Source organism: Dasypus novemcinctus, chromosome X (genome assembly GCF_030445035.2).
Source record: "Dasypus novemcinctus isolate mDasNov1 chromosome X, mDasNov1.1.hap2, whole genome shotgun sequence".
NCBI classification, from domain to species: Eukaryota; Metazoa; Chordata; class Mammalia; order Cingulata; family Dasypodidae; genus Dasypus; species Dasypus novemcinctus.
Window position 1 is genome coordinate 21,323,029 of NC_080704.1, and position 26,740 is coordinate 21,349,768.

General features: G+C 47.4%; 2 protein-coding genes across 2 annotated transcripts in view; one reads left to right on the forward strand and one right to left on the reverse strand.

Annotated features, from left to right (window-relative positions):
- CDKL5 (cyclin dependent kinase like 5) overlaps positions 1-15,043 on the forward strand; it is a 309,028-nt gene extending 293,985 nt beyond the window's left edge. The window contains exon 19 of the mRNA XM_058291571.2: positions 14,784-15,043. Within this exon, the coding sequence (XP_058147554.1) occupies positions 14,784-14,968 (185 nt within the window). The 3' untranslated portion in view covers positions 14,969-15,043. The remainder of the gene's footprint in view (positions 1-14,783) is intronic.
- On the reverse strand, positions 1-26,740 carry RS1 (retinoschisin 1). Its single transcript, XM_004450324.2, has 6 exons — positions 26,689-26,740; positions 18,102-18,127; positions 17,461-17,566; positions 7,790-7,931; positions 5,464-5,659; positions 1-3,112 (listed from the first exon to the last, which is right to left on the reverse strand). The coding sequence occupies exons 1-6, from the start codon at positions 26,738-26,740 to the stop codon at positions 2,960-2,962; spliced, it is 675 nt and encodes a 224-aa protein (XP_004450381.1). The 3' UTR covers positions 1-2,959.

Consider the following 26,740-nt stretch of genomic DNA (forward strand, 5'->3'; position numbering starts at 1 on the left):
TTTTATCTCTAGTAATATGAGTTTTATTCAAATAATACAAAATAACAAATTTTTAGAAACATTTTCCAACACAGTATGTTAAAAGGTTTGCCTTAAGGGGCTGTAGATGCAGAAATTGATTTTTGCCAAGAGTGCCAAGATAATCAAAGAAAGAGTAGCCTCTTTAAAAAAAAAATGGTGCTAGACAACTGGATCACCACATGCAAAGAATGAATTGGGCCTCCACCTCACACCATATACGAGAATTAACTCAAAATACATCAACAACCGAAGAATAAGAACTAACACTATTAGAAAAAAAACAGGGGTAAGAGCTCATGACCTTGGATTTGGCAATGGTTTCTCGGGCATGACATCAAAAGCAAAATAAAATAGGTAAATTGGACTTCATCAAAACTGAAAATTTTTGTGTTTCAAAGGATACCATCTAGAAAGTGAAAAGACAACCTACTAAATGGGAGAAAATATTTACAAATCCCATATCTGATAAGGGACTCGTATCCAGGACATATAAAGGACTCTAAGGACACAATAATAAAAAGACAACCCAATTTTTAAAAAAAGGACTAGAGCATTTCACCAAAGATGATATACAAATGGCCAATAAACACATGAAAAGATGCTCAGCATTATGAGCCATCAGGGAACTGCAGATCAAAACTGCACTGAAATATCACTTCTCACCCACCAGGATGGTTATAACAAGTGTTGGTGAGAATGCAGAGAAATAGGAACACTCATATCCTGCTGGTGGGCATGTGAAATGGTGTAGCCACTTGTTTAAAATAGTCTGACAGGTCCTCAAAAGGTTGAGCGGAGTTACCGTATGGCCCAGAATTCCACTACTAGGTATATCCACGAGAGAATTGAAAACATGTCCACGTAAAAACTTGTACACAAATGTTAATTATTTCATAATCAAAAAATGGGAACTCAAATGTACATCAGTGGATAAATGACTAAACAAATTGTGGTTTATCCACACAGTGGACTATTATTCAGCCATAAGAAGGGATGAAGTTCTGATACATGCTACAACATGGATGAACCTCTAAAACCCTGTGCTAACTGAAAGAAGCCAGATACGAAAGGTCAAATATTGGGAGGAGGGCAGTGTTGGGGGGTGATGGATAACGGGTATGGGGTTTCTTTTGGAGGTGATGAAAATGTTCTAAAATTGTGATGGTTGCATACCTCTGTGACTCCACTGAAAGCCATTGAACTGTACACTTTAAGTGGGCAAATTGTATGGTATATAAATTTTATCTCAATAAAGCTGTTACAAAATAAATTTCCAATGTGAATAATTATTTGGAGAACCTTTATACCTTGCCCTGTTTCATTCTTCCTTTTTTTTCCCTGAACTATACTCACTTTCTTCCCTTTTGTATCTGATATGCCAGGTACAGAAGTCCTGAACTCTTAGGCTACTGCCATTTTCTCTGACAGTCCGCGTCATGATAAAAGTTTAATTCGACTTTCCACAAAGGGTCTCTGTTCAGATATTCTGTACAAAAGAGATTTGTCCATGTGTCCAGAGGCCAGAGATGTGTTTTTCCCCCACCCTGAACTGACATATTTATATTAGAAGGAAGATTGAAACCCCTGGGCAGGGAAAAGCATTTTTCCAGATTCAAGTATACAGCGTGGGGATTAGAAAGATACTGGGTGTAATATAAAGCTGGAGAGAGGAGATTTGGTGTTCACAGAGAAGGTGGTGGTGGTATCCAGGATCAGGTTAGTGTGAGTCTATTTGAAAACAGAAGTAGTTCAGAGAAATGAGCTGCCAACAAAGGCTACACTGCATCCAGGAGCAGGACAGGTTTTTGGATTGCCCGGTCTCCTTTGAAGGATCCTTTCCCACAAGCTCCCTGCGTAATGAGCTTCTCCTGGAAAGGAAGGCTTGGCCTGACTCATTCCTTCCCAAAGAGATTTCTAGCCTCAGGAGCCGGAGGGTGTGTACGTTGCCAGGCCAGGGGATGGAGGTTGAGAGTTGGGCCACATCACCCTCCTTTTTCTGACATAGATGTAATGACCACTTTCTGCAAAGCATGTAGTCAGCAATTGAACCTCCTCTACGTAGCCGGTGATAGCTCCAGGTTCTTCTCCCTTGGCAGAAGGTTTGGTTGGGTGAGGTTGTCAAGAAGCTGGGACTACTGTGAGATGTGCCACAGGCTCCCACCCACCCACACAATTCTGCCATGCAGGCACCCTTGAAACCTCTAACTGCAGGCCCAGTTAAAGGTTTCAAGATACTTTTAGGCCATGATTTAATAAAAACAACTAGGAGAAACTGCAAATTGCCTTCCCCTTTGCATTCGAAGTGAAGCTCTGTGAAACAATTTTTCGCATTTTGAATGAGATAAAGCAAAAGAATTTTCCAGGTGTCAGGGCTGCTTTGTGTTCCCCTGGAGGTACACCTTTCACAGTGTCACTGAGACAAAAAATGAGAAATGTAAATTATCCGTTACTTATGCTTTTGTAAGAAAATTGTTTTGAGGGGCATTTTCTTTGTTCTTACTTTCTTTGGCCCTGAGTGGGAAATAAGTTCATTTTTCTTTTTCTTTCATTGAAATTGGAAACTGCCTTTTTTAAAAAATGAAAAATTCTTGGCCCAGTTCTGCATTTAAAAGTGCTTGTGAAGGGGAGCAGATGTGGCTCCAGCAGTTGAGTGCCCACCTCCTACATGGGAGGTCCTGGGTTCGGTTGCCAGTGCCTCCTGAAAAAAAGTAAAATAAGCAAAACAAATGAAAAACATGAAGGGAAAAAAAAAACCAACTCAGGGAAGCTGATATGGCCCAGTGGTTGAGCACCAGCTTCCACATACAAGGTCCTGGGTTCAATCCCCGGCCCCGGTACCTCAAAAAAAAAAAAAAGTGCTTGTAAAGTACAGCCCTCTTTGCCACAGTGGTATATCAGGACCCCCACCCACTGGCAGGTGTGGGTCTGAAGCTGCTGTTTAAGCACACTTGCTGACGCATTCCAGCAACTCCATGCGGATGGCAATGCGGACGTGCCAGCCCAGCGGGATCAGTCGAATGAAGCGGGAAATGATGGGGGGCCGTAACAGATTCTGTACTATGGAGGCTCGGTCTGAATTTCCATAGAAGACCTAAAGGGAGAAAGGAAATCCTATCACTGGCACATCATAGAAGAAAAAAAGAAGAGTGATTCCTGTCCGGAGCTGGCCCCAACTTTGAACCGTCGGTAAAGCCTCAGAAAATGGTTAAAGCTCAGGGAATTTGCTAGCACCCCCCTCAATCCCAAATTCTAACCTTGAGGACTATTGCATCTACATTCAAGGGCCATTTCTGAGCCACTGTACGGGGATATCTAGAACTGCACCATCCAATATGGTAGCCACTAGCTACATGTGACTATTTAAATTTAAATGAATTGAAATTAAATAAAAATTCAGTTCCTCCATTGTGCTACCTGCATTTCAAGTGCTTACTAGACTCGTGGCTAGTGGCTGCCATATTGGATGGTACAGAAATGAACATTTCCATCATTGCAGAAAGTTCAATTGGCCAGCACTGATAGAAAACACCTCTTAACTCATTATCCTCATTTTGCATTTTTGTTCTTAAAGGACCATGTTACAAGAGAGTTTCCAAAACTCTGCAGTGAGCTGTGACGTTGTGAACCAAAGTTTAATTGTGTGTCCCTCTATTGATACAAAAGGCAAGTACATTTTAGACTTGGAAAAATATTCCACACCAAAAAATGCATTAAAACTAGAGGGAAAATTCTGGAAGGGAGAGGACAGCATCCAGAGTAAGGAAAACAGGTTTTGCTCAGTGTTTCTCTGGATGTAATATAAAATGATGCAATGGTGCAATGGATGTTTGAATGTATTTCCAAATCATTCTTTGCACTTGGAGTTCTAGTGCTATACCCAATGACACCCAAACCTTGCATATCCTTCTGGGATTATCTCCTGAAAAAATCTGACTGCCACAGTGACCTCCTCCATCCATAGAACAAGAAGAGGCTTGTCAGCCATGATCTTGGCTTTCTCCCACTGCACTCTCTAAGCCATTTGGTCTTGAGCCTGCTCAAGTCCATAGCCAGGTGAAGAGGGGAGGATGGCACAGGCCCAACCAGATTGCACAAGTGCGGGAATGGAGTGCCCCTTTGCAAAGAAGTGCTGAGCCTTCAGAAACAGGGCTTGAAAAAGAATTCTAATTTCTTTTTGAAAAGCCAACTCATAAGAGCAAAATGAAATAAGATGTTCAAGTATCAAGATGGTTTTACCGGGAAGCGAACTTGGCCCAGTGGTTAGGGCGTCCGTCTACCACATGGGAGGTCTGCGGTTTAAACCCCGGGCCTCCTTGACCCGTGTGGAACTGGCCCATGCATGGTGCTGATGCATGCAAGGAGTGCCCTGCCACACAGGGGTGTCCCCCACGCAGGGGAGCCCCACACGCAAGGAGTGCGCCCCATAAGGAGAGCCACCCAGCGTGAAAGAAAGTGCAGCCTACCCAGGAATGGTGCCGCTGATAAAGATAGAAGGAGTCACAGAAGAATACACAGCAAATGGACACAGAGAGCAGACATCTGGTGGGGGAGAAGCGGGGGGGGGGGGGAGGAAGAGGAGGGAGAAGGAAAGGGGGGGAATAAATTTTTTTTTTAAAAGATGGTTTTACCTATTGTATACAAATTCTTTGAAATCTCAAGACATTAATTTCTGGCTGTACAAATTGCCAATAGAAACTACAAAACCTTATTCTCATCCACACATATCTATTTCAACTGATTAAATGACCAAATTTGACTGGGGAATTCCTAATACTTGGGTGGAAGGACAGTTAACATTTCCAAACAGATAATGAATTTTTAAAATTCATTTTTACTCATTGCAAATATATATGCATCTATATAATCAAGAGCCTACAGTGTTCACTCTGTGTGAACAACACTTTGATTTTGCTTCTCAGAGGGTAATAGGATGTAAATTGCCCAAAGGTTTAATAAGGTTGCATTTAATGTTTAAAGGTTCTTTAAACCCATCTACAGTGGTGGAGTCCTTTTAGTCGTTTACATGGTTAGTGGCTATCTTTCTGGGCTGTCAAAAGTTTCCCAGCATTTGGTCCCAGTCAGTAGTAATAGTACATAAATGGAACTGTTATCAACTTGCATTATTGGCAGATCAAGCCAGACATAGAGTATTCAATGACCCAGTGAGTTTGGAATAATTCGAATGGTCAGTCTTAATTATTCAAACAACAACATGCTGTTATGAGAATTTGGACAAATATTTCTTTTGCACAAAAGAGTGGCAGTCATTTGCAAACAAGCTGTGCTAGGCACCAAGGATACAGCAGGGAAAGACACCTGCCTGGCCCTGGGAGAGCATACAGCATTGTGGGAAGAAGCACAGATGCCCCACCATGCTGTGGGGTCAGTGACCTGCCAGGGAGGCTGCAAGGACACAGGGAAAGGAAGAGAGGCCTCACATACCCGGTTGTTACCAGTCTGGTCCTTATAATAAATCCAGTTCAGGCTCTCATCGGTCCTGTACTGCACGCTGTACTTGGTCATCCACTCATCGATGTCACAGCGCCCCTGGGTAAGGATCCCTGAAATCACCTTGACCTCCTTCAGATCTATTTGTAGCCACTGGCTGCTGTCCTGGAACTTGGAGAGCCAGGCGCACCTGCCGAGAACACCCCCGAATCACCAGGAGCCCTCCCGCATGAATGCATCAGGAAAGCCAAGGCGCGCTGTCTTCCAGGAGGCTGTCAGCCCCTGCAGAGTCCCCAGCAGTGCTCAGGCAGTCTGAGCTGTGACCTGTTAAGCGCCCAGAGGCTTGTTTCCAGGACTGTCTAGTCTGTTAAGCTTGACTGGTATCTCAATCTCCCTCCCTACCTCTCCACTTCCTGAAGAAAAATCACCACATTCAACCTATTTGTCAAAATAATGCCTTCTAGTGTGGCTGGAATCTTCTCTGGGCTGGCGTTCAAGCATATCCTTCATCAAAACATGTAAGCACATGGTTAGTACACCCACCAGCCCTCTTCCCTTTCCATTACTCTCTCCTAGTGTTTCTCCACAAACCATTTTTTTCTCCTTTGAAATTTCACCCTCCTAAATATCTGAATCATCTTCAGATGCTGTCATCATGGCGTTCAGGGTCATAACACTGTACCAAGTTGTATTTGGAAGGGCTTTTGATAATTGCAAAGCAAGGTAACCATTTAAGGACTTAAATTTCTTTAGCTGTATATCTCAAATTGTGGGAACCTATGATTTCCCTTCTGTTTTTTTTTTTCTTTCATTGAAAATTCTCAGCATGCAATCCTTGGCTACCTTCTCTTCTTATTCCAGACTTGTTCGTTGGGTGACTACTGACTTTTTTATGACTACTGACCTCTCTTCTGAATTCCAAATCTAGATGCTGGATGCCAACAGCTTCTCAAATGAAACACGTCCAAAATGAACTCCTGACTCTCTCCACCCAGACCCCACTTTCCATATTCATCCCATCCTTCCAGGTGTTTGTGCCAGCCATCTGAGAGCCATTCTTGATCCCTTCCTCTCCATCATCCCAAACATCCAACCCACCTATCTCCAAATGTTTCTCAAACTCAGCTACTTCGCTCCATCTTCACTGCCACATCTACTCTAAGCTACATCACCCTCAACTCTTGCCATAGCCTACTTAGCTAGTTTTCTGGTGTAAGTCTTGCCCTCCCTGCCATCAACTCCCCCCACAGGAGCTAGAAAAATTTTCTTTAAAACATAAATCTGGATGTGATACTCTCTAAGCTTTCTCTGGCAGAGTCTGCTCGTCAGCTCTCACTATCCGTTTTTCCTCTCTTCTTTTAGTCAAAGAACATCTGGGTTTTATTTGGGCAAAGGACCACCCAGGTAAAACTACATTTCCCAGTCTCCACTACAGCTAGGTAGGGTCATCTGAGTACATTTCGACCAATGGAATGTGGCAGAAGTGACCAATAGATTATGTTTATATAAGGAACATACATGTTCCTTGTATAAAGCAGAATGTGGGCATTCTGCTTTTCTTGTGTCTCTCCCTACTGACTAGAATGTGGATGTGACGGCGGAAGCTAGAACGGCCATCTTGGGCCCCAAGAGGGAAGCTTCACGTTCAGGGTGACAGAACAAAAAGGTAGAAAGAGTCTGGGCCCCTGATACCATGGAGCTGCGATAGCAACCCTAGACTGCCTAGTCAAACTTAGGTGCGCCAGAAATACACCTCCACATTGTTTAAGTCATTGTCATTAGGGGCTCTTGCTACAGCAGAGCAAACCTGTGTTCTAGTTAATTATCCCGAAAATAAGGACTGCAATCATTAGCGTGACTAATGAGACCTTGCACAATGTGACTTCTGCCTACCTCTCTAGCCTCATCTTGCCTATGCCCTAGCCTTGTTGTCCTTCTTTATGTCGCCTATCCATGCCCTTGAGATATCTTCCCAGTTCAGGGCCTTTGCTCAAACTCTGCCGCCTAGCGCTTCCAATGGACAAGGTCTTTCTTCCTTCTTTGTCTCCTCCACAGCATGTGTCACACTTACTACATAACCACTTGGGTGATCATTGGCTTACAGTCTGTCCTGCCCTCTAAACTGTATGCTTCTTGAAGGCAGGGACCTCATCTGTCTCATTCACTGCAAAATCCACAGACCTCGGCAGGTGGCAGGCACTCAATCACTGTTTGTTGAGTAAATAAACGAATTCTGGGTCGTTTGTTTATTAGAGAAACCTACTTCTTCTAATCACATGGGGCGGAGGGACCAGTCACACGAGCTGCCACCCCTGCTTACCCGAAGCCTTGACTGTTGAGCCGGGCCTTGTTTGCAGTCCACGAAGAATACCAGCCCACGTACTGCTCGGGGTTGGAGCAGGTGATCTGGTCTGGTGTAACCTCTCCTGATTCAAAGCCCAGGGGTTTATGATATGGGCATTCTGGGAAAGGGAAAAAAGTGTCCATTAAAACACTCATCTCTCAATACTCAATAAACATAAGATGGGAATGACACAACAAACCACCTTATTTGTGCTGGAGAACGTGTTACTTGTCAGCATGGTTCATGGTGGGTTGAGCTGGGTCTTTAACCTGTTAACTGCACTTGCGAGAAAAGAGGGAAGATATAGTAAAGGGATTGCCACAGAGACACGCGACCCTTGTAAACTCAGGGAAATGGTTCTATGGCAACCTCATGAATGGTGGGAGTTTTGAGAAATCCTTCACCTCCACAAGCTCAGAGACCTAAAAGTCAAGGGACTTGCAAGTGAAATAGCGTATTTAAATGCCATGCATCTTTATTTTCCTCATTGATAGATTCAGTCATCATTAACATCTGTCTTGCATGATGTCATCGGGGTCCCTAATTGATGCCAATTATAGGAGCAAAACAATGATGAGAGTCAAGAAAGGCAACTGTACACTGAGATTGACTTCCCACTTATAAACTGCAGTCTTCTCACTAGTCTAATAAAAAAGGGTGAAATGTGCCAGAGTGACTGTTGAATAAGGAACAGTTGAAAGAAACTGCTTTTTCCAAATAATAGCCAAAGCTGGTTCTTAGATGTTGATTGTCTGCTGCTTCTCATGTATTTCCCCTCACACTAAGAACACTGTCAGGTTACTTGATAGAGAATAACAGTCAAGTTGCCAACCCAGTATTCACTCTCCTCTTCTTTTTTACCAAAGAGCCCTGGTTTTGGTGGGGGCAGCATTGTGGCCAGCTAAAATCACCACATGTCCTAGCCTCCTTTGCAGATGGAAGTAACCAAGTGACACATTTATGACCAGTGAGATATAAAAGGATGACTGCTGGGGATTTCTGATCAAAATTTGCTTGCTCCTTCTTTCTCTTGCCTGGAATGATGAACTGATGGCTGGTGCAATAGAAGCCATATTGCCCCATGGGGGTAAGATCAAGAGATGTCCAGAGGGAAGCAGATTTGGCTCAATTGATAGAGTGTCCGCCTACCACATGGGAGGTCCAGGGTTCAAATCCAGGGCTCCTGACCCATGTGGAGCTGGCCCACGCGCAGTGCTGATGCACGCAAGGAGTGCCGTGCCACGCAGGGGTGTCCCACACGCAAGGGGTGCACCCCTTAAGGAGAGCCACCCACCACGAGAAAAGTGCAGCCTGCCCAGGAGTGGCTCCACACACAGAGAGAGCTGACACAGCAAGATGACACAACAAAAAGAGACACGGATTCCCAGAGCCGCATACAAGAATGCAAGCAGACACAGAAGAACACACAGCGAATGGACACAGAGAGCAGACAACGGGGTGGGGGGGGGAGGCGGGAAGGGGAGAGAAATAAATAAAAAACAAATCTTTTAAAAAAAAGATGTCCAGAGACCTCAGCCCTGATATCCTTGAGCAACTCCCTACCCCTTGTCTTCTTACCATACGAATCAAACTAAACTTCAATAAACCACTATTTAGGAAGTCTCTTACTTGCCACCCAACCTAGGTCCTAACTGAATTTCTGTAGAGAACAAATACATTTTCCAAGTTTTCTGATGGTGAATGATAAACTCCAAATAAGGTAATTCAAAGTTGGTTTTTTTCCCCATGTGTACGTTTGAGTTCAGGTGAAAGATGTTAAACATATTTACTGGAGCACCATCGCCTTTAACAGTAAAAGGAGTGCTGAAGTCTTCCTGGAGACTCTGAATGTCAGTAAACCCGAATGAAAGTTGTAAGAGCCTCAACGCTCTCCTGAGGCTTCAGAGTGTCTGCAGGGACCGTCATGTCCCAGCCCCAGACGCTGAAGACAGAAGGACAGCTGCAGACCTCTGGCCAGGGGCCTTCCTCTTTCTGTCCCAACACACCAAAGGACTAGACCCAACTCCCGCTAGTACCCGCAGCTCAGTGGGGCTGGGGGAGAAGAGGCAGCAGTGTTTGTCGTCGATTAAGAACCCACGCCTTGGGAAGCCTGTAATGTCTATTCCTGGGAGAGAGAACAGGAGCCCTTTCTGGGCCACCCACTCACGCCCTGTGTGACCGGACCACAGGGGAGCTGGTCAAGAATGTGCTTTCCAGGATTCCAGGCGCAGAGCATCCGCATTTTTAACAAGCACGCTTTCAAGGCCCGCTCTGGAAACCTTGGCCTGGCAGAAAGGGCATTTTGTGGCCTGGCCGATTCAGAGGGCCCAAGTGCCAGTGGGTCTGGTGTCCCCACCTCCCCAACTCCCTTCCAGCCTGGAAGACAAGCCTGTGCGACCGGAAGGAGGGACAAGACCCCGGCGTCAGGAAGCTGTGTTTCAACTGGGACTTTGGTTGTCACCTAACCTGTTTTTGAATCTGTCTCTACAGCCTCATCCATCGCTAGCAATAATGACGGAACCTGCCTTTTCTTTATTTTTTTGCTCCAGGGCCACCAGCTCTGAGGGAGAAGGCAGAGAGGGGAAGAAAAAATTCTACCACCACCATTCCCGGTCGCTTTACTCTTGGCATTTTACACTTTCTCCCATTTTCCCTCCCATCTCTTTCCCCAGTCCTTTCCACCTAGCGCATCCTAGGTTCAAAGTGGGCTCTAGACCTGCAGAGATGTGGCCACGGAGGCCAGAGAGGGTTTACCCAGGGGCCAGAGAGCCTGTTGTTCATTTTGCATTGTAAAGAGCCACTTTCCCCGACACTCGTTCTGTACGCACTCTCCAGGGGAAGGGATGATCTCGGGCGCTCCCGTGGCTTCAGCCGGTACCTCGGAGTTGATGCCTGACGCCAGGTCCCAAACTTTGTCCCACTGCCCCTTGATTTTCCAGTGAATGTTTCCACCTGGATGACCCATAGGTCTTCGCGCTCCATATGTCGAAAACCGAGCCATCCATCGTTAGAGCCCAGGCCTGCCCTGGGTCTCAGGCATTGGCACCGGCTGGAACCCAGCTGCCTTCACGGAAACCAGGTGGTTTGACCCAGGGTACAAAGTGCCGGCTTTGGAGCCCTGAGGCTCAGACTTGGTTGCACCCTGGAATCCCCTGGGGAGCTACAGAAATGCTGATGTCCGGGCCACACCCCTGAAAATCTGATTTAATTGGTCTGGGGTGCAGCGGGGGCATCTGGATAAAGCCACAGGTGATGGTCATGTGCAACCAAGGTCAAGAACTACTGCTTAGGGCCAAGAAGCCCTGGGTTTGGATCCCATTCTAGATGGTGTGAGCCTAAGCACGTTACTTAAGCTCTCAGAGTCTCGGTTTCCTCCTCTGTGAAATGGGTGCCACAGAGAACCTGCCTCCACAAAGTTGCTGTGAGAGCAAATGAAATAATGTTGGTAGCGTGCTCAGCACAGGGCCTGGCCAAACAGCAGAAGCTGACATTAGTACAGTAAGGCGACAGGGCGGGGAATACACTGATGTCTTCTTGAGGTTTGCACGCCTTTTTTTTTCCTAGTGAAGACCCAGCAGGGAAGAAATCCCACAGTCCTCTAGCCCACGCTGCCCTGTCCCCATCTCCCAGCACATCTCCCCACAAAAGAGGCCCCAGGAAGGAAGAGGTCGTGTGTGTGCGCGGGCGTGCGAGCAAGCGAGCGATCATGGGCCGGAGAGATTGGAGAGAGAAGCCTTATTGACAGGCTCATGGATTTGGAAGGTCAAGGCTGTGACGGGAGGGGCTGGGGACCTGAGGTCAGCGTTGAAGTGATTCCCCTGAGGGGACCCACAGAGATGTGGCCTTGGGAGGCCTGAGCTCTGGGCACCCTCGTGGAACTTGAGACCAAGCTTGGCTCAGAGGGAGAGGAGCCACCAATGAGGGGCCCTCCTTGGCGTGGGGCCGTGGGCCAGGCAGGGAACCTGCCACCCAACCCGAGCCGAGACCCTGTCCCCCGGCCGCCCTCCAGAGGCCCTTGGGGCGGTTACGTGGTCCAAAGAGGGAGAGGCAGGAGCTCCCAAAATCCTGTCTTTAGACGCTCGCAGGCCATGACAAGGACAGACTCAAACTGGATTCATTTAATAGAAAGATAGAAAAGGCAACATTTCTCGCTCTGTGTGCTGTGAAGGGAACTGCATTCCAGTGATATTTTTCTCATTTTTCCTGCCTCCTCCTTCCTCCCTTCTCCTCCTCCTTCCATGGTCAGTTTAGCATCACATCCTGTTTACTCGGCAACTAAACCCTCTCAAGCCTGTCCCTTTATGCCTTTCCTGCCACCCCCGCCCGGATTCCTGAAGGCCACCCCACGATCGCCCTGACTCTTGTCCCCACGCTGGAGCCAGAGTGTTCTTCCAGGTCACCAGGTCACTACTTCAGGCCATGGCCACTCTACACCCCTCAGGATGTGACATCCAAACACCGAGTAAGAGACCCTGACCTCGTCTCCTGACTGGGTATCCTCTGGGCTCCGGCCAGCTGGTCCTGCCGAGCTCCCTTCAGGAGGCCTTCCCGTGAGATGATTTTCAAACCCGCCGTTGCCTCTGCTCCCCTTTCACCTTGCCAGCTCCACTCATCCTTCAGACTCCTGCCATCCGGAGCTGGGCAAGAGGGACACCCCTGGACTCTGTCACTCATCACCCCTTAGAGCGGATATCCTCTTGTCAGCCCCCCTTGTCCATCTTGCCCACCATTCTGTCCTCTGAGCCAAGCATTCTGCACAAGAGGGGCAGGAACGGGAAGCAGAGAGCGCAGGGAGGAAGTCCAAGTGACTGTGGCCCAGAGAACTCCCTCTGGCCTGATGGAGACAAAACAGTAAATGGATTGCAAACCAGAAAGTAACAGAAATGATGATTCTGAAGCGATTAAGGGGATCCTCTCAGCCATACACAGAATACTTCCCTCCCAAGTTTTCTTCCCAATGGAACTTTGTTATTGTAGCTATTAAACCTATTTCTATACTCATTTTGCTCTTAAGGAAAAACCTACATTTTTTGTGACTCAAGTGGCTCTTTTTTTTTTTTCAAGGTACTAGGGCTGGGGATTGAACCCTGGAACTGGTATGTGGGAAGCTGGCGCTCAACCACTGAGCCACATCGGCTCCCCTGAGTGGGTGTTTTCATTTGTTTGCTTCTTGTTAGTTGTTTTTTTTTAAGATTTATTTTTATTTCTCGCCCCTTCCCCCCCGCCCCCCCCAGTGGTCTGCTCTCTGTGTCCATTCGCTGTGTGTTCCTCGGTGACTGCTTCTATCCTTATCAGCGGCCCTGGGGATCTGTGTCTATTCTCGTTGCGTCATCTTGCTGTGTCAGCTCTCTGTGTGTGCAGCGCCATTCCTGGGCAGGCTGCACTTTCTTTCGCGCTGGGCGGCTCTCCTTATGGGGTGCACTCCCTGCACGTGGGGCTCCTCAATGCGGGCGACACCCCTGAGTGGCACGGCACTCCTTGCGCACATCAGTACTGCGCGTGGGCCAGCTCCACACAGGTCAAGGAGGCCCGGGGTTTGAACCACGGACCTCCCATGTGGTAGACGGACACCCTAACCACTGGGCCAAGTCTGTTTCCTCTTGTTAGTTTTTGGTATTTATTTTTAGGAGGCACCAGGACCAAACCCAGGACCTCCCATGTGGGAAGCAGACGCTCAACTGCTTGAGCCACATCCGCTCCTTCAAGAGTCTCTTTTGAGTAGTGATTTTATAAGTAGATGGATAAAGGGATATACATAATGCACTGCTAATCCAGGCTCTATACATTCAGCAGACTAGCCTTTCTTATTCTTTTTTTAAAGATTTATTTTTTATTTAATTTTCTCCCCTTTCCCCCCCCCCCCCCAGTTGTTTGCTCTCTGTGTCCATTCGCTGTGTGTTCTTTTGTGTCTACTAGCATTCTTGTCAGTGGCACTGGGGGTGTCATCTTGCTGCGTCAGCTCTCTGTGTGTGCGGCACCACTCCTGGGCAGGCTGCACTTTTTTCGCATGGGGCGGCTCTCCTTACGGGGCACACTCCTTGCGTGTGGGGCTCCCCTACGCGGGGGACACCCCTGTGTGGCACGGCACGCACAGCACTCCTTGCGCGCATCAGCACTGCACATGGGCCAGCTCCACACGGGTCGAGGAGGCCCGGGGTTTGGACCTCCCATGTGGTAGGCAGATGTTCTATCAGTTGAGCTAAATCTGCTTCCCTTTTTTATACTTTAGAGCAGGGCTTCTTAACTTCTTTTATCCCATGGACCCCTTTGTCAGTCAGGTGAAAACCACAGACCCCTTCTAAGTCCACACTCTACTGTGGATTACTTAATAAATAGATCACACCTGCACCAAAACGACCCCACAAGGATAATTTTTTTTTTTCAATTCAAACTGAAGGGGTCCTGGTTAAGAACCCCTGCTTTAGATAATTTCTGAGTTTGTAGGCTTGAAGGCCAGGCATTATGAAGAGTGTTAGCCTAAAGAGACCTTCACACAGAGAGTTCAGAGACATTCTTGAGATGACACTCAAGAGAGACGCTGACTATTATATTAGACAAGTCTGATAGACCTGAATATATATCGGCCAATACAGTAGAATATAGAATCATACCAATAGAATAAACTCAAGCATAATAGAGTATAGAATAGAAGATTGGGATAAAAGTGAACTATTAGTGAGCCATTTGATTTCTTACACGTGTTACACCTTCCCCCACCCTATTCCCCTCTCCCGAGTGCCAGGGTAATCTTGGCTCAATTTGGGAAAGACAGACCTCTTGGTACTTTTAAGAGCATGAAGCTGAAAATGAGGAGACCCTCATGCAATTAGCTGGTCACTGTCTGCTCTGTGGGTAGGCCCCCAGGCATGACCAAGAAGGAGTTGGCGAGAGCCTTCGGTGCCAGCCAGTGCGCACCTGGGAGCACTTCCTGGCGCTGAGTGACCCCACCCCTGTCCTTCTGTACTTTCAGGCATCTTCTCTCCTAAGGCAGCCTCTTGTGGAAGCCGGGAATCTCAGAGCCCAGAGAGACCCAGCAGCGCCTTTGATGTTCCGATGAAGGACCTGAGGCAGTGTGGGGAAGTTCTGGTGAACCTACTGGAAGGTTATGTTACCCTGAATCATCTTTTTCATGGAAGAACCAATTTATACCAATGAATCAAGCATTTACCAGTAAAGTTGCGTTCTTTCCTTCCTGGAAATAAAAATGCAAACCAACAACAGTGGAGAGAGGAGAGCACTTAAGCTAAAAGAGTGGCTAATTTTAGAGCTTCAAGGGCATGGTGACTGTGTAGGGGAGAGAGCCTGGGGACCCGGCGTAGGGGACCGTCAGCCTCCAGGGAGGCCTCCTGCGCTTCCCAGTTGATTAGCTCAGTGAAGCCAGTCCACCTACATCGTCTCTTTCCAGTTTCCCCTTAGAAAGCACTTCCTTGGAATGGAATTCCAGGAGGTCTCAGGTCTCTAGTGAAAAGAACATGTGGGCCAGATTGTCGGTTTCTACAGGGCAGAGATGATGCCTTCCTTTTCCTCCCGGCGCTGGAAAACAGCAGGTGGAATTGCCTGAGAAGTGGGTTCTTTTGGAGCGCACTTTGCTATCCTTTGGGCAGGCCGCACCAACATGTCCTGGCTAGCCGTTGGCGTGGAGCGCAGCGGTGCCCCTGGAAGGACACTGCTGCCGGGGGAGACGGCGCCTCCGCCTTTCCTGGCCCCTCCGTTCCGCTCCACCCAAACAGCCCCTCCGTTCCGCTCCACCCAAACAGCACCCCCGGCTCCAGGCCGAAACTGCCTGGTCACTGCTTTTTAAAATTTTTTTTAAAATGTTTTTCCTTCTTTCTTTTTTTTTTTTAATGTTACATTAAAAAAATATGAGGTCCCCATATAGCCCCCACCCCCCTCACCCCACTCCTCCCTCATCAACAACCTCTTTCATCATCGTGGCACATTCATTGCATTTGGTGAACACATTTTGGAGCGCTGCTGCACCACATGGATAATGGTTTACATCGTAGTTTACACTCTCCCCCAGTCCACCCAGTGGGCCATGGTAGGACACACGATGTCCAGCCTCTGTCCCTGCAGCACCACCCAGGACAACTCCAAGTACGGAAAATGCCCCCACATCACATCTCCTCCTCCCACCACTCCCTACCCACCGCAGCCACCATGGCCACTTTCTCCACATCAATGCTACAATTTCTTCCATTGCTAGTCACGATAGTTCCCCAGCAGAGCACCAGTAAGTCCCCTCTAATCAGTAAAGAGGCAAACAGGCGGTGGCCGCCAGGGCCTGGCTCAAGCCTGGGTTACCCTTCACTCCCACCCCCCTCCCCGTTTCCTATTTCAATGCAAATTTCATGAAAGAATGAGGAGAGGCCTGCACCCTGCATGCCTGTGCCGGGTGGAGCTTTTCTGAGGGGATTATGTAAAGTGAAGGAAGTTTCGAGGCCCGAGCCAAACGGCCAGTAAGGACCAGTTTCAGGCAAAATAGTGGCTGAGCGTCCAAAGGACTGAGCCTTGGCAGACTATGGGCTAGGACTGCCCAAGCCTGAGCAAACTTTCTGCTCATTCCTTCCTCAGAGTGTGCTCTTCTGAGGCGGGATAAAAAGGGACTAACCTCGATTCACCACTACTCTGCCAGGTACAGGGCAAGATGCTTTAACGCATCGTCTCATTTATTCCTCGTAACAACCCCTTAGAGCAGTGGTTGGCAAACTACAGTCCCCGGGCCAAATCCGGCCTGCCGCCGGGCTTTGTAAATAAAGCTTGGATGGGTCATGGCCGTACTCGTTCAGTTACGGATTGGCCATGGCCGCTTCTGCCCTACAACAGCAGAACTGAGTAGCTGTGACCTCCGAAGCCTCGACTGTTTAGACAAGGTTTGCCAGCTAGGAGGAAGGGATTCGGCTTCGGCAGCATAGGCTAGATTATACTGCGTAACAAATGGACTCGCGAACTTCAGAGGCTTAACACAGCAGAGGTTACTTTGCACGCGGGTGACATCCATAGTGTGGTAGGCAAGGGAGAGCTGGAGAGTGGAGGGCCAGGCCTTAAATGCCCCGTTTGAGAAATGACACTGTTCCCCCCTGGCCAGAACTGCTCCTGTGGTGCCACCTGATGGCAAGGGGGCTGGGAAATGTTTGAGAAATGACACTGTTCCCCCCTGGCCGGAACTGCTCCTGCGGTGCCACCTGATGGCAAGGGGTCTGGGAAATGTTAGGGGAGCCCGGGAGATTAGGCAAGAGGCACCCAGGTGGGTACGGTGCTGTTACCTCCATTTGGCAGCAGGAGGAGCAAGTGGGAGTCCCAAAGTCAAGGAGTGATGCGGCCAGCGTTCCAGCCCAGAACTTTCTGGCTCAGTTGTAGAAACTCCATGCTGCCAGCTGCTAATGGATTTTGAATAAACCGCGTTCATCCCTTATTGAGAAAGTTAGGCCCACCTTACCATCTCACCCAGGCCACGGAGAGCTCCAGGAATCTGTTTCTGAGCAGTGACTTCAGGCACAGAGTTTTAAGCTTGGAAGCCAACGGCGCAAACCCACAGCATAGCCTTCAGGGGGTCCAACTCGGCTGGGTTGAAAGGAGGAGGAAAATAGGGCGTCCCCAAGGCCTGTTACGATCTGGTGCCCCAAGAGGAGGGCACACTTACCTACCTGGTACGCAATCTAAGGAGGCAGCCCCCGCAGACCACAGGGCGTTGGTGCCGCCCTGGCAATCGCACTTGCAAGCTTTGTGGTACCAGAGGTCCTCGCCCTCATCCTGCAGGAACCCAGAGGGGCAGGGGTCAGAAACGTCACGTTCAAAGGCAGCGGTGGTCAGCGCCACTGGAAAAGCCTTATGTTCAAAACCCAGAATTACCCAACCAGCCTCGACACAATTGCCACTCTTCTTTGATTCTGAGCCACCAGTTTTCTGCCCTCGGGGCCAACCAGCTCATCTTCTCCCAGGCACATACGTGAAGAGGGCAGCACTGCCTTCATCATAGTCATCTTCAGGGCCTTGAGGAGCCACAATCCAGGCTTGAGCTCCTGGCTCACCCCCTGGAGCTTCCTACCTGGGTGTCCAGTTTGAAAAGGCCCTGGAGTCAAGATTCTGATTTAAGACCCGGTTTTACTTTCATTCTCTTATGAAAACCCAGTCTTGGAACTTGCCCAGATAAAATGTGATCTTACCACCACCAGGGGGAAAAAAGAGATTTTTTAAAAGGTGATAATTCTATAAATTATTTTTGACGAGGAAAGAAAACCTTCAAAAACAAATGCATGTGAAATCTGGCATTCTTACTATCACATACCTCAGTAGATGACAATCCCAGTGTGGCTGAGCAAAAGAACAAGAGAGGAAAAATCAGATTAAAAAAAGAAAGAGCAAGTCAACAAAATGATTCATTATGCAGAAAGTGAAGTGAAAATAGCCACATGAAAGTTAAAGCTCCTCTCTGGAAGTAGTCAAGCTGAGTAAATATCTGCCAAGGAAAATAGAAACTAGAGACTGTAAAACAGAAAGAATGGGACTGTTATTATTATGCGTTATAGAATTTTGGCAAACACATTAAAGTAGCAAGGAGGGGAAACAAAGCACCCATCTTTCTCACCACCCAAAGGCAACACTTAACATTTTAGTATAAATCTTTCCAGTCTTTTTTCTATGCATATTTTTTTTAACCTACTTGAGCTCCTATTATTGGAACACTGTGCTTTCCTCTTGGCTTTTTATTTTTTTATTTAAAAAAATTTTTTATTAAATTGTCTTTTTTATAAGGTACATAGATCACGAAAAATGTTACATTAAAAAATATAAGAAGTTCCCACATACCCCACACCCTACCGCCTCCACTCCTCCCACATCAACATCCTCTTTCACCAGAGTGGCACATTCACTGCATTTGGTGATCACCATCAGTCCTGGTGCCTGCCGAGCTGGCATTCGGGAGTTGGTCCCCAGAGGCCTTAACCGTTGCCCCACCCTGGTGCCTTTAGGTTACGGAGGATCAGGACATTGTTTAGAAATTCTTTCTGGCTTGTCTACTATCACCAGGCAATAGCCACACAGAATCAACCGGAAGAGAAATTTAACAGAAAACTAACATATTCGTTCATCTTCACAGAAGTAGGAAGAAAGAGAAATGAATGAGCAATTGAATGGGAAAAGAGTGTATGTATTAGCAAAGGCTGATGGCTTAAAGCTGCACTGGCCAAGACAGGGCAGCCGCTAGCCCCCTGTGGCTATTTAAATTAATTAAGCTTAATAAAATTAAAAATCCAATTCCTCAGTCACACCAGTCACATTTCAAGTACTGAATGGCCACCTGGGGATCCGGGCTGCTGTACTGGAGAGAACAGCTAGAGAACATTTGCAGCAATGCACACAGTTCTACTAGACGGTGCCGCCTTAAGGCGCCAGAATGCCATTTCCCATTTCCAGAGAAACAAATGTCCCTATTTCTTTTTTGATTATAAAACCAACAACATCTCCTTACTGTAAAAATCTCAAACAAAACCCGAGTGTAGAAAGGAGGACATGAAAGTATTCCCCTTACCCATTTTCCTATTTAAAAAGTGATTCTCACAGCCAGGAAAAACTTCCAGATCGTTTTAGAGGATAAAGGAATGGTCTCGGTCTTTTTTGTCACAATTATAAAAGCTATCTCTTCTCAACTGTGCCTTCATTTGCATAATGCCCGTTGGCCCCTTTGACAACACTGCTGCGTGCCCTGAGCGAGGCCAGCACTGCGCTAGAGCCTGCGCCTTCTGACTTGGAAACCACTCGGAACCACTCTGCCTGCAAGCAGCTCGAGGACCTCCCAGGACGCAGACTGCTGGCCATGGCGAGTACCTGGATGGGTTCTGCTTAGGCTTCAGTGAGATTCCAGAAGATTCAGGGCCACCCCTCACCTGCAGCCACCACGATGCTGTCTCTCCTAGGCCCCTGTTCCCCTGGTTATATTCATTCCTATAGACACCCTGGCCCACCCACTACGGGGCAGAGTGGACCCTCTGGGGCAGCAGCGACGGTTAGGGATGCCAGCTTGGCCCGTGCTGGCCAAGGACGTTCCCGATGACTTCTTATTTTCAAATCCCAACACTGACTCTTTCTAACACTGAGCAGCACACCTTCACACTGCAGCCCTGGGAGCTGTCAGTCCCTCCCATCTAACTTTAGCTTCTATAATACTGCCCAGCCGGTTCTCCCACCTCTCCAAGTAATCCTTCTCAGTCTCCTTTGAGAGCTCTGCTGCTCCTTGGCAGCCCATAAATGTTACTAAACTCTAGGCTCTGACTCTTGCGTGTAATGGCTTGGTGGCTATTTCCACGTGGATGTCCCTTACTACCCAAAACTGGACCATGTACGCGTTGGCAAGGTGGTGGAGCAACCTGAGTTCTCATATATTGCTGGTGGGGGAATAAATTAGTATAACTACTTTGGAAAAATGGCCATTTATACTAAGGCTGAACATATACATGCCCCATGACCCAGCAATTCCCCTCCTAAGTATTTGCCCTCCAGAAGTACACACATATGTCCACCCAAAAGAGATCCAGGGTGTACCAGCTTATTCATAGCAGCAGTAGTTGTAATAGCCCCAACTGGAAACACGCCTGTGTCCCTCAAGAGTAGAATGGATACGCTGTGGTGTATTCACACAATGCAACACTCTATTGCGATGAGAAGAGACAATCTACAACCAAATGCCTCGGTATGGATGCATTTCACAAAGAATGCGAACTGAGAGGAGTCAGAAAGATGCTAAAGCGGATACGCTGTATGAATCCATTCAAAATGTGTGCAGAAACAGGCAAAAGTAATCTCTGCTGTTAGACATCAGGAGTCTGGTTATCCGTGGGCCAGGAGTTGGAGGGGAAAGCACCAGCAGGGCATCTGGGGGCTGGGTGCTGCTTGCACAGGTGTGTTCAGTTGTGAAAAGTCATTGACTGGCCACTTGCATGTACCCTTCTGTACATGTATTATACTTAAATACAGTGGGCGTGTTATACGTGAATACTTGGTTTTTAATGGAGTTCATTTTTTCCTCCCCCAGGCCTGCTCCTCCTCTCTCCTTAGGTCTCAGGCTGCTGCTGAATGGTTTTACCATCCCCTACCATCCAATCCAGAGACTTGTGCCAGCCTCCTCTCTTCCTTCAGCCCTCCGCCTTCCACAGACCTTCACCATTGGGCTCTCCTCTCCATCACCACGGCCACTGCCTGGTTTTAGGCCCCCGCCCTCTCTCCTGCATGCTGCCGATGGGATAAAATGCAAACCTGGTCGTGTCACTCTCCTGCTCGAGCCCGTGGTGGGTCCCCATTGCCTAAGAGTGAGAGAGCCAGGGTCCGAGTCCCACCTCTGACATTTCTTAGCTGCATGGCCTCATCTCTCCATCTGCTCATCCCTAATGCAGGTATCCATGGTAACGATGTGTCCTTCAGGGGTCGCTGTGACCCAGCCCCTGCTTACCTTCCCGGGTGTATGTTTCGCCCCTTGTACCACTTGCATTCCCTTAAATGTTCCAGGCTGTTCTATGCTTCCTAGCCTTTGTCCATGTCACCTCTTTCCCTCAAATGCTGCCCCCCAACCCTGTGTCTTTTCTGCCTGCTTATCACCCTCTCTATGAAAATTTTTCCTGTCTCCCCAGGTAGAACTCTCCACTTGTTCTCCCCTTTATGCCCCACCTCTTTCTTGTCTGCAGTTTTGTCTAAGCACCTGTATGATGACAGAAATCGATAAAAAAGATAACTGATAATGCCCTGCACAAAGACACTCATTCATTCAACTAATATTTATTGAGCATCTACTGTATCCCAGGCCCAAGTTTAGGTGCCAGGGATACGGCAGTCAACAAAACAATAAAACACCTGTATTCCTAAGTTCACGGTCTTGTGGGGGAGGAGGATAAAAAAAGAGTGACTGAATGAAATATACAGTATATAAAATGATGACAAATATAAAGCAGGTAAGTGGGGACCAGGGAGAGGTATCCTTAGCCTTAGGGAAGCCCTCACTGAGAAGGAGATGTTGGGGCAAAGTCCTGAAGGAGCTGAGACATCTGGGGTCCCAGCATTCTGGGCAGAGAGCCTAACAAGTGCCACGGATGCCAAAGCGGGCGTATGCTTGGCATCGGGTAGGAGTAGCAAAGAGACCCTTGGGCTGGAGCCAGTGAGTTAAGAGTTTGGGGAGTAGAGGAGAGAAGTGGGGGTAGGGAGGGGAGGCAGGTCATGCAGGGCCTTGTGGGCCGCCGTGAGAACCATGGCCTTCGCCTTGAGTGGGACCTTGGAGGGACTGATCAAAATTGACTGCTTCGTAGAAACCCCTTCTGGCTCGGTGTGTTCAACAGCTTCCAGGGGCCGGGGCGGAAGCAAGTCCAGTTGGAAGGCGAGTGCCTCCTGTCATCAGGCATGAGATGGTAGTGGCTTGGATGAGGGTGGTGGCAGTGCAGGTGCTGAGAAGTGGCTGGTCTCTGACTGTATTCAGAAGGGAATGCCAACAGACTTTGATGACAGATTATTATATATATGCCGAGTATGAAAGAATGAGAGGTTTGAGACCTGCGCAACTGGGAGGATATAGCTGCCATTTACAGAGGTGGAGAAGATTCTGGGGGAGCAGAGATTTTGAGGGGTGGAATGGGGTTGTTCCATTTGGGACATATTCAAATGGAGAGAGGCTTACGGGACACCTAAGTGTTGAGGTTGAGTTGGTGGCTGGGGAAAGCCCCCAAAAGTTGGGTGGTACCCTGTGCTTTTAGCAGTTAACGCTAATAGGTAACCAAAACTTTGGTCCCATAGTTGTTCGCCCTCAAATGCAAAATAGATGAGCAATTACTATCCAGATGACTTGGGGACTGGTTGATCCAGAAGGCTCTCCACCCTACCCCGCTTCTCCCGAGAAGCTGGCCATGGCTGAAAGGCAGTTTCTGAAAGGTCCTTTCTGCTGGGCCACTGTTGACATCGATAGTGCCGAGACCCTCTGTTCCAGAACAACTGTGAGGGGCCTCGGTTACTGAAAGTGTGGCCTTCATAATCCAGTTAATTTGGCCCAGGGGCTGTGTCTCTCACTGAGGAGGGTCTAGTCAGCTACAGTTCAGCAAACTCAGAGTTCAGATGAGGCTCAGCGGTCCTCTGTAACTGCCCGGCCTTCAGGGCCTTCTACATGATGCAGAGAAGTGGCGGACATTACGCAGTGTCCGCTGGCGGGCCCTGGCCGAGTGTCCATGTTCTGCAAAGAGAACAGGGCAGAGTGGGGGTGAGGGGCCCTCAGCCACTGTCTACCTGTGGAGAGGAGGAAGAGGGCTTAAGAGGAAGGCCGCTTTTGGGGTCAATTCCCGTGCAGAATCAGATGCTGAGGTAATTTCTTGCGTTTGTTTTGGTTTTTTCTCCCTCCTAGGCTCCCCTCGCCTGTAGGCAGCCTGGAGTTCCCGGGTGCCATATTCTTATGGAAATGAGCAGAGAAAGAAGGAACAGCAAGCATTTCACAGGAAAAGCTGTCACCAAGGGAACAGCAGCGTGGTTGCTGTAAGCCCCCGTCCCCCCCTCAAAAAGGATTTCATCCCCCCAAAACTGGAGAAGCAAAGCAAAAGTATTTTTGACTGCAACCTATTATAATACCAGGAAATAACACTGCAGCCATGAGAAAAGGAGAGAAAATGTCAGCCTTTAAAGAAAAACTCAAGGCTTCAGATTTTGTCTTTGTGCATTTCCCGGCCGATTCGGGTTGTGTTTGCGATTCTTCCGCATGATACGTGGCCCCAGTATAGCCTTTGACATGCTGCCCCTCGCCGATGTCAGATTTAGGCCATCTGGGAACCTCCTGCCGTTTTGCCCAAGCGCCAATCCATGGGGAAACCCTTTGTTACCACAGCAAGAATATTCGAGGCAGGCCTGCTGGCTCAAAAGCCTGCCTTGCCAGCCCTAGAGGAAAAGTGTGCATTAGTCACACCTAGGAAAGACCATTTTCGCCTCTCTGATTGGATTTCACTAGGTACAGAGCTTCCCTTCCCATGGAAACAGATGAAGCTGAAGGGAAATACCTAAAATTATGAATGATGAAGATCATCTGTAGCCAGCTTCTGTCTACTTGAGAAATAATAGGGCACAGGAGGAAAAAAAAAAAAAAAACCAGGCTGGAATGATGTCCTGCACGTGGAAAAGAGAGAAGAAAATTGCTTCATGTGTGCAAGTGTTATATTTTAGGGGACAGGCATGTTCATGGGTCGATTTGCTTTCCGTAATGCTACAGATGTGTGGACCTCAAAAACATTATGCTAAGTGGCAGACAAAAGACCACTTGTATGTTTCCATTTCCGTGAAATGTCTGGAAGGGGCAAATCCATAGAGACAGCGTGCAGATTGGTTGTTGCCAGGGCCTGGGAGTACGGCTGCTTAATGGGTGTGGAGTTTCTTTTTGGGGTGATGAAAATGTTTTGGAATTAGTGCTGGTGGTGGCACAACCTTGTGAATCTATTTAAAAATCACTGAATTGTGCACTTTAAATGGGTGGATTGGATGGTATGTAAATAAAGCTTAATAAAGCTGCTTTTAAAAAAATTCTGCTGTCCCTTGGCGGTGTCAGCACCCACAGGAGGGGCACACTCACCGGTGAGATGCGGCTTGGGGATTTTTTGGCTTTGTGTAATAAGCATGACCAAGTAATGGACTAATATATTTTGCTAAAATCGATGTCCTAAAAATCATCTTTGGGGTTTAATCCAAAATGTACACTATAAGATAAATAGAAGCCTGCCTCAGTGATAAAACATAGGTAGTGCTTTACTATGATGATTTGCCCATACACAAATGAACCCTCATCCAGTACAAAAGTGAAGTCAATCCATCTACCTTGTTTTACTGTAATGAGGAACCACTGTCACCACGGGACGGATATAGCCGAGAGGAAATTACACAGAGGCTTTGTCTCTAGGTTCCCATTTGTGCCGGGGAATATACCTTCTCCACGTCTGTTGGCCTTATCCATCGCAGTTGTAAGCTGCTGACATGCAGGGATTCTATCCTGCATTTCTTCTCTGTCGCCTGTTGCATCCCCTCTGGCTCAGGGTTGAGTGCACAGTAGGTCACCAAGCAACAGTGGTCAGTTTTGGTCGGCAGGTTTCCTTTCAATCAGTGTGAGGGCAGAGGGGCTGGGGTAGGTGGGCAAGAAAATGGAAGCTTCCCAAGCCTTCCCACTGGACCACCTTTCATCTCACCTGGACAGATGCTATTCTGTGTTCTTTGTGGCAATTTCTGGAGCTCCGCAACCATGCACAAAGATCAGGGAGCTATAGACCAAGAAAGAATGCTGTGCCGTGTGCCTTCTGGGAGTATCTTTTATTACTGATGTCCACTGAAAAGAAGTGTAGCTTTAATGGGCATTTCTAATTTAAAAATGGGTTAGTTAGCTTTGATAAGATTTCTCTCCACTTTGGGTCCCAGAGCAGGGTTGTTCGACTCAGCACTGAGAAAGCGACAAGGATCTGCCTTGAGTGTGGAGTTCTTATACAGTGTTTGATCCATAGCAGGTACATAGGGATAGATTCTTGAATAATGAACGTAAGAGTAAGGAAATGAATGAATGGATCTCAATGTGAATCACAAAGAAGAGAAATCTGAGGGTGAGCCCTGTAGATATCTGAGAACCAGGGGGTATTTGGACCTAAGCCCTGTATGACTCTGTTTACATTTTCTTGTGCAGGAAAGGGTGAGGAGTAAAGGAAAAAAACAAACAAAAGCATCTTAAAGAATTAAGAGTTACTGGGACAACGTGCTGACTCTTCATTGCAAGAAGGGGGGAAAAAAGGGCCACTGGTTTAAATGATCCCTCCGGAGAAATATATTTTGGGGGTTTGAAAAATGACCTTGGGTTTATATTCCCACAGGTCTTTCAGGACACTGAGAAATGTGGCTAAATAACAAAAGTTATTTTACTTTTTTTTTTACTCGATCAATAAAATGTAATGATGGGGTAGAGAGAATGATTTAAACCTGGAATTCCGACTCTCCTTTTGAGTTTGGTCATCCCTGTTGACCTTGTGAGGTCATATGCATAGGGGAGAGGCTCCCCTCGCCGTCCTTCCGTATTTCCTGGGACCCGTCAATATGCAATGACTAAGAACAAGACATTTGACCAGTTTCTAATGTCCAGAATGGACCTAAAACGAAAAATTCTGCGCTGATGGGTACTTGAGAAAGAATATTACTTTGAAGACTGAGAATTTAAAAATAGAATCTGAAAGGCACGTGAGAGTTGCCTTTACTTTTTCCCCGTTTAAGCCTCTCCCTCCCACCAGGCCATACTGAAGACATTTCAACATGATTGAGTGTCCAGAGGCTTGGCAGGCTCCTGACTCTATGTCGGATTATACTTTTTATTAGAGTCCAGTGGTGCTCGGCGTATCACGTTAATCCATATTTAAACCAGGGTGACCTTACATCCTGATTTGCCCGGGACAGTCCTGGTTTACCCCAGTTGTCCCCGCACAATTATTAATAGCATCCTCTTCCACCCTCAAAAAGTGTCCCAGTTTGGAAGATTAAATTAAACAGTCACTCTGACATTGTTCCCTAAAAAATGTCAAGGATCTGCCACGTTTTCTTATTAGTGATTGCAATTTATAACTCTTTTATACCGTTCCCAAGACCCTTCCTTCTTTCTTTCTCATTTAAAGCATCATGTCAACTTAGAAGGCCTCTCACGCAACCAGAGAGCCAGTGGCAAGTCAAAGAGAACCTCATCCGTGAAAATAAACTTGTTAATTCACAACATAGTAATTGAATAACCTGCTGCTGGCTAATTATTGCTATTTATGAAGCTGTATTTCTATTCATAAATTATATTGTTAATTAAATTATATTATGAACTATTTATTTAATGCTAATGGCTGACTAGCACATACCTTCAGAACCAAAGAGAAGTAATAACAAGAAGCCTCCTATCTCGCGTGGCAT

Coding starts and splice junctions, on each gene's coding strand:
- RS1 (XM_004450324.2), bottom strand. CDS start 26,740: ATGCCACGCGAGATAGGAGGCTTCTTGTTATTACTTCTCTTTGGTTCT. Junction 18,128..26,688: donor ACTTCTCTTTGGTTCTGAAG/GTATGTGCTAGT, acceptor TCTTTTGCTCAG/CCACACTGGGATTGTCATCT. Junction 3,113..5,463: donor ACCAGACTGGTAACAACCGG/GTATGTGAGGCC, acceptor TTCTCCCTTTAG/GTCTTCTATGGAAATTCAGA.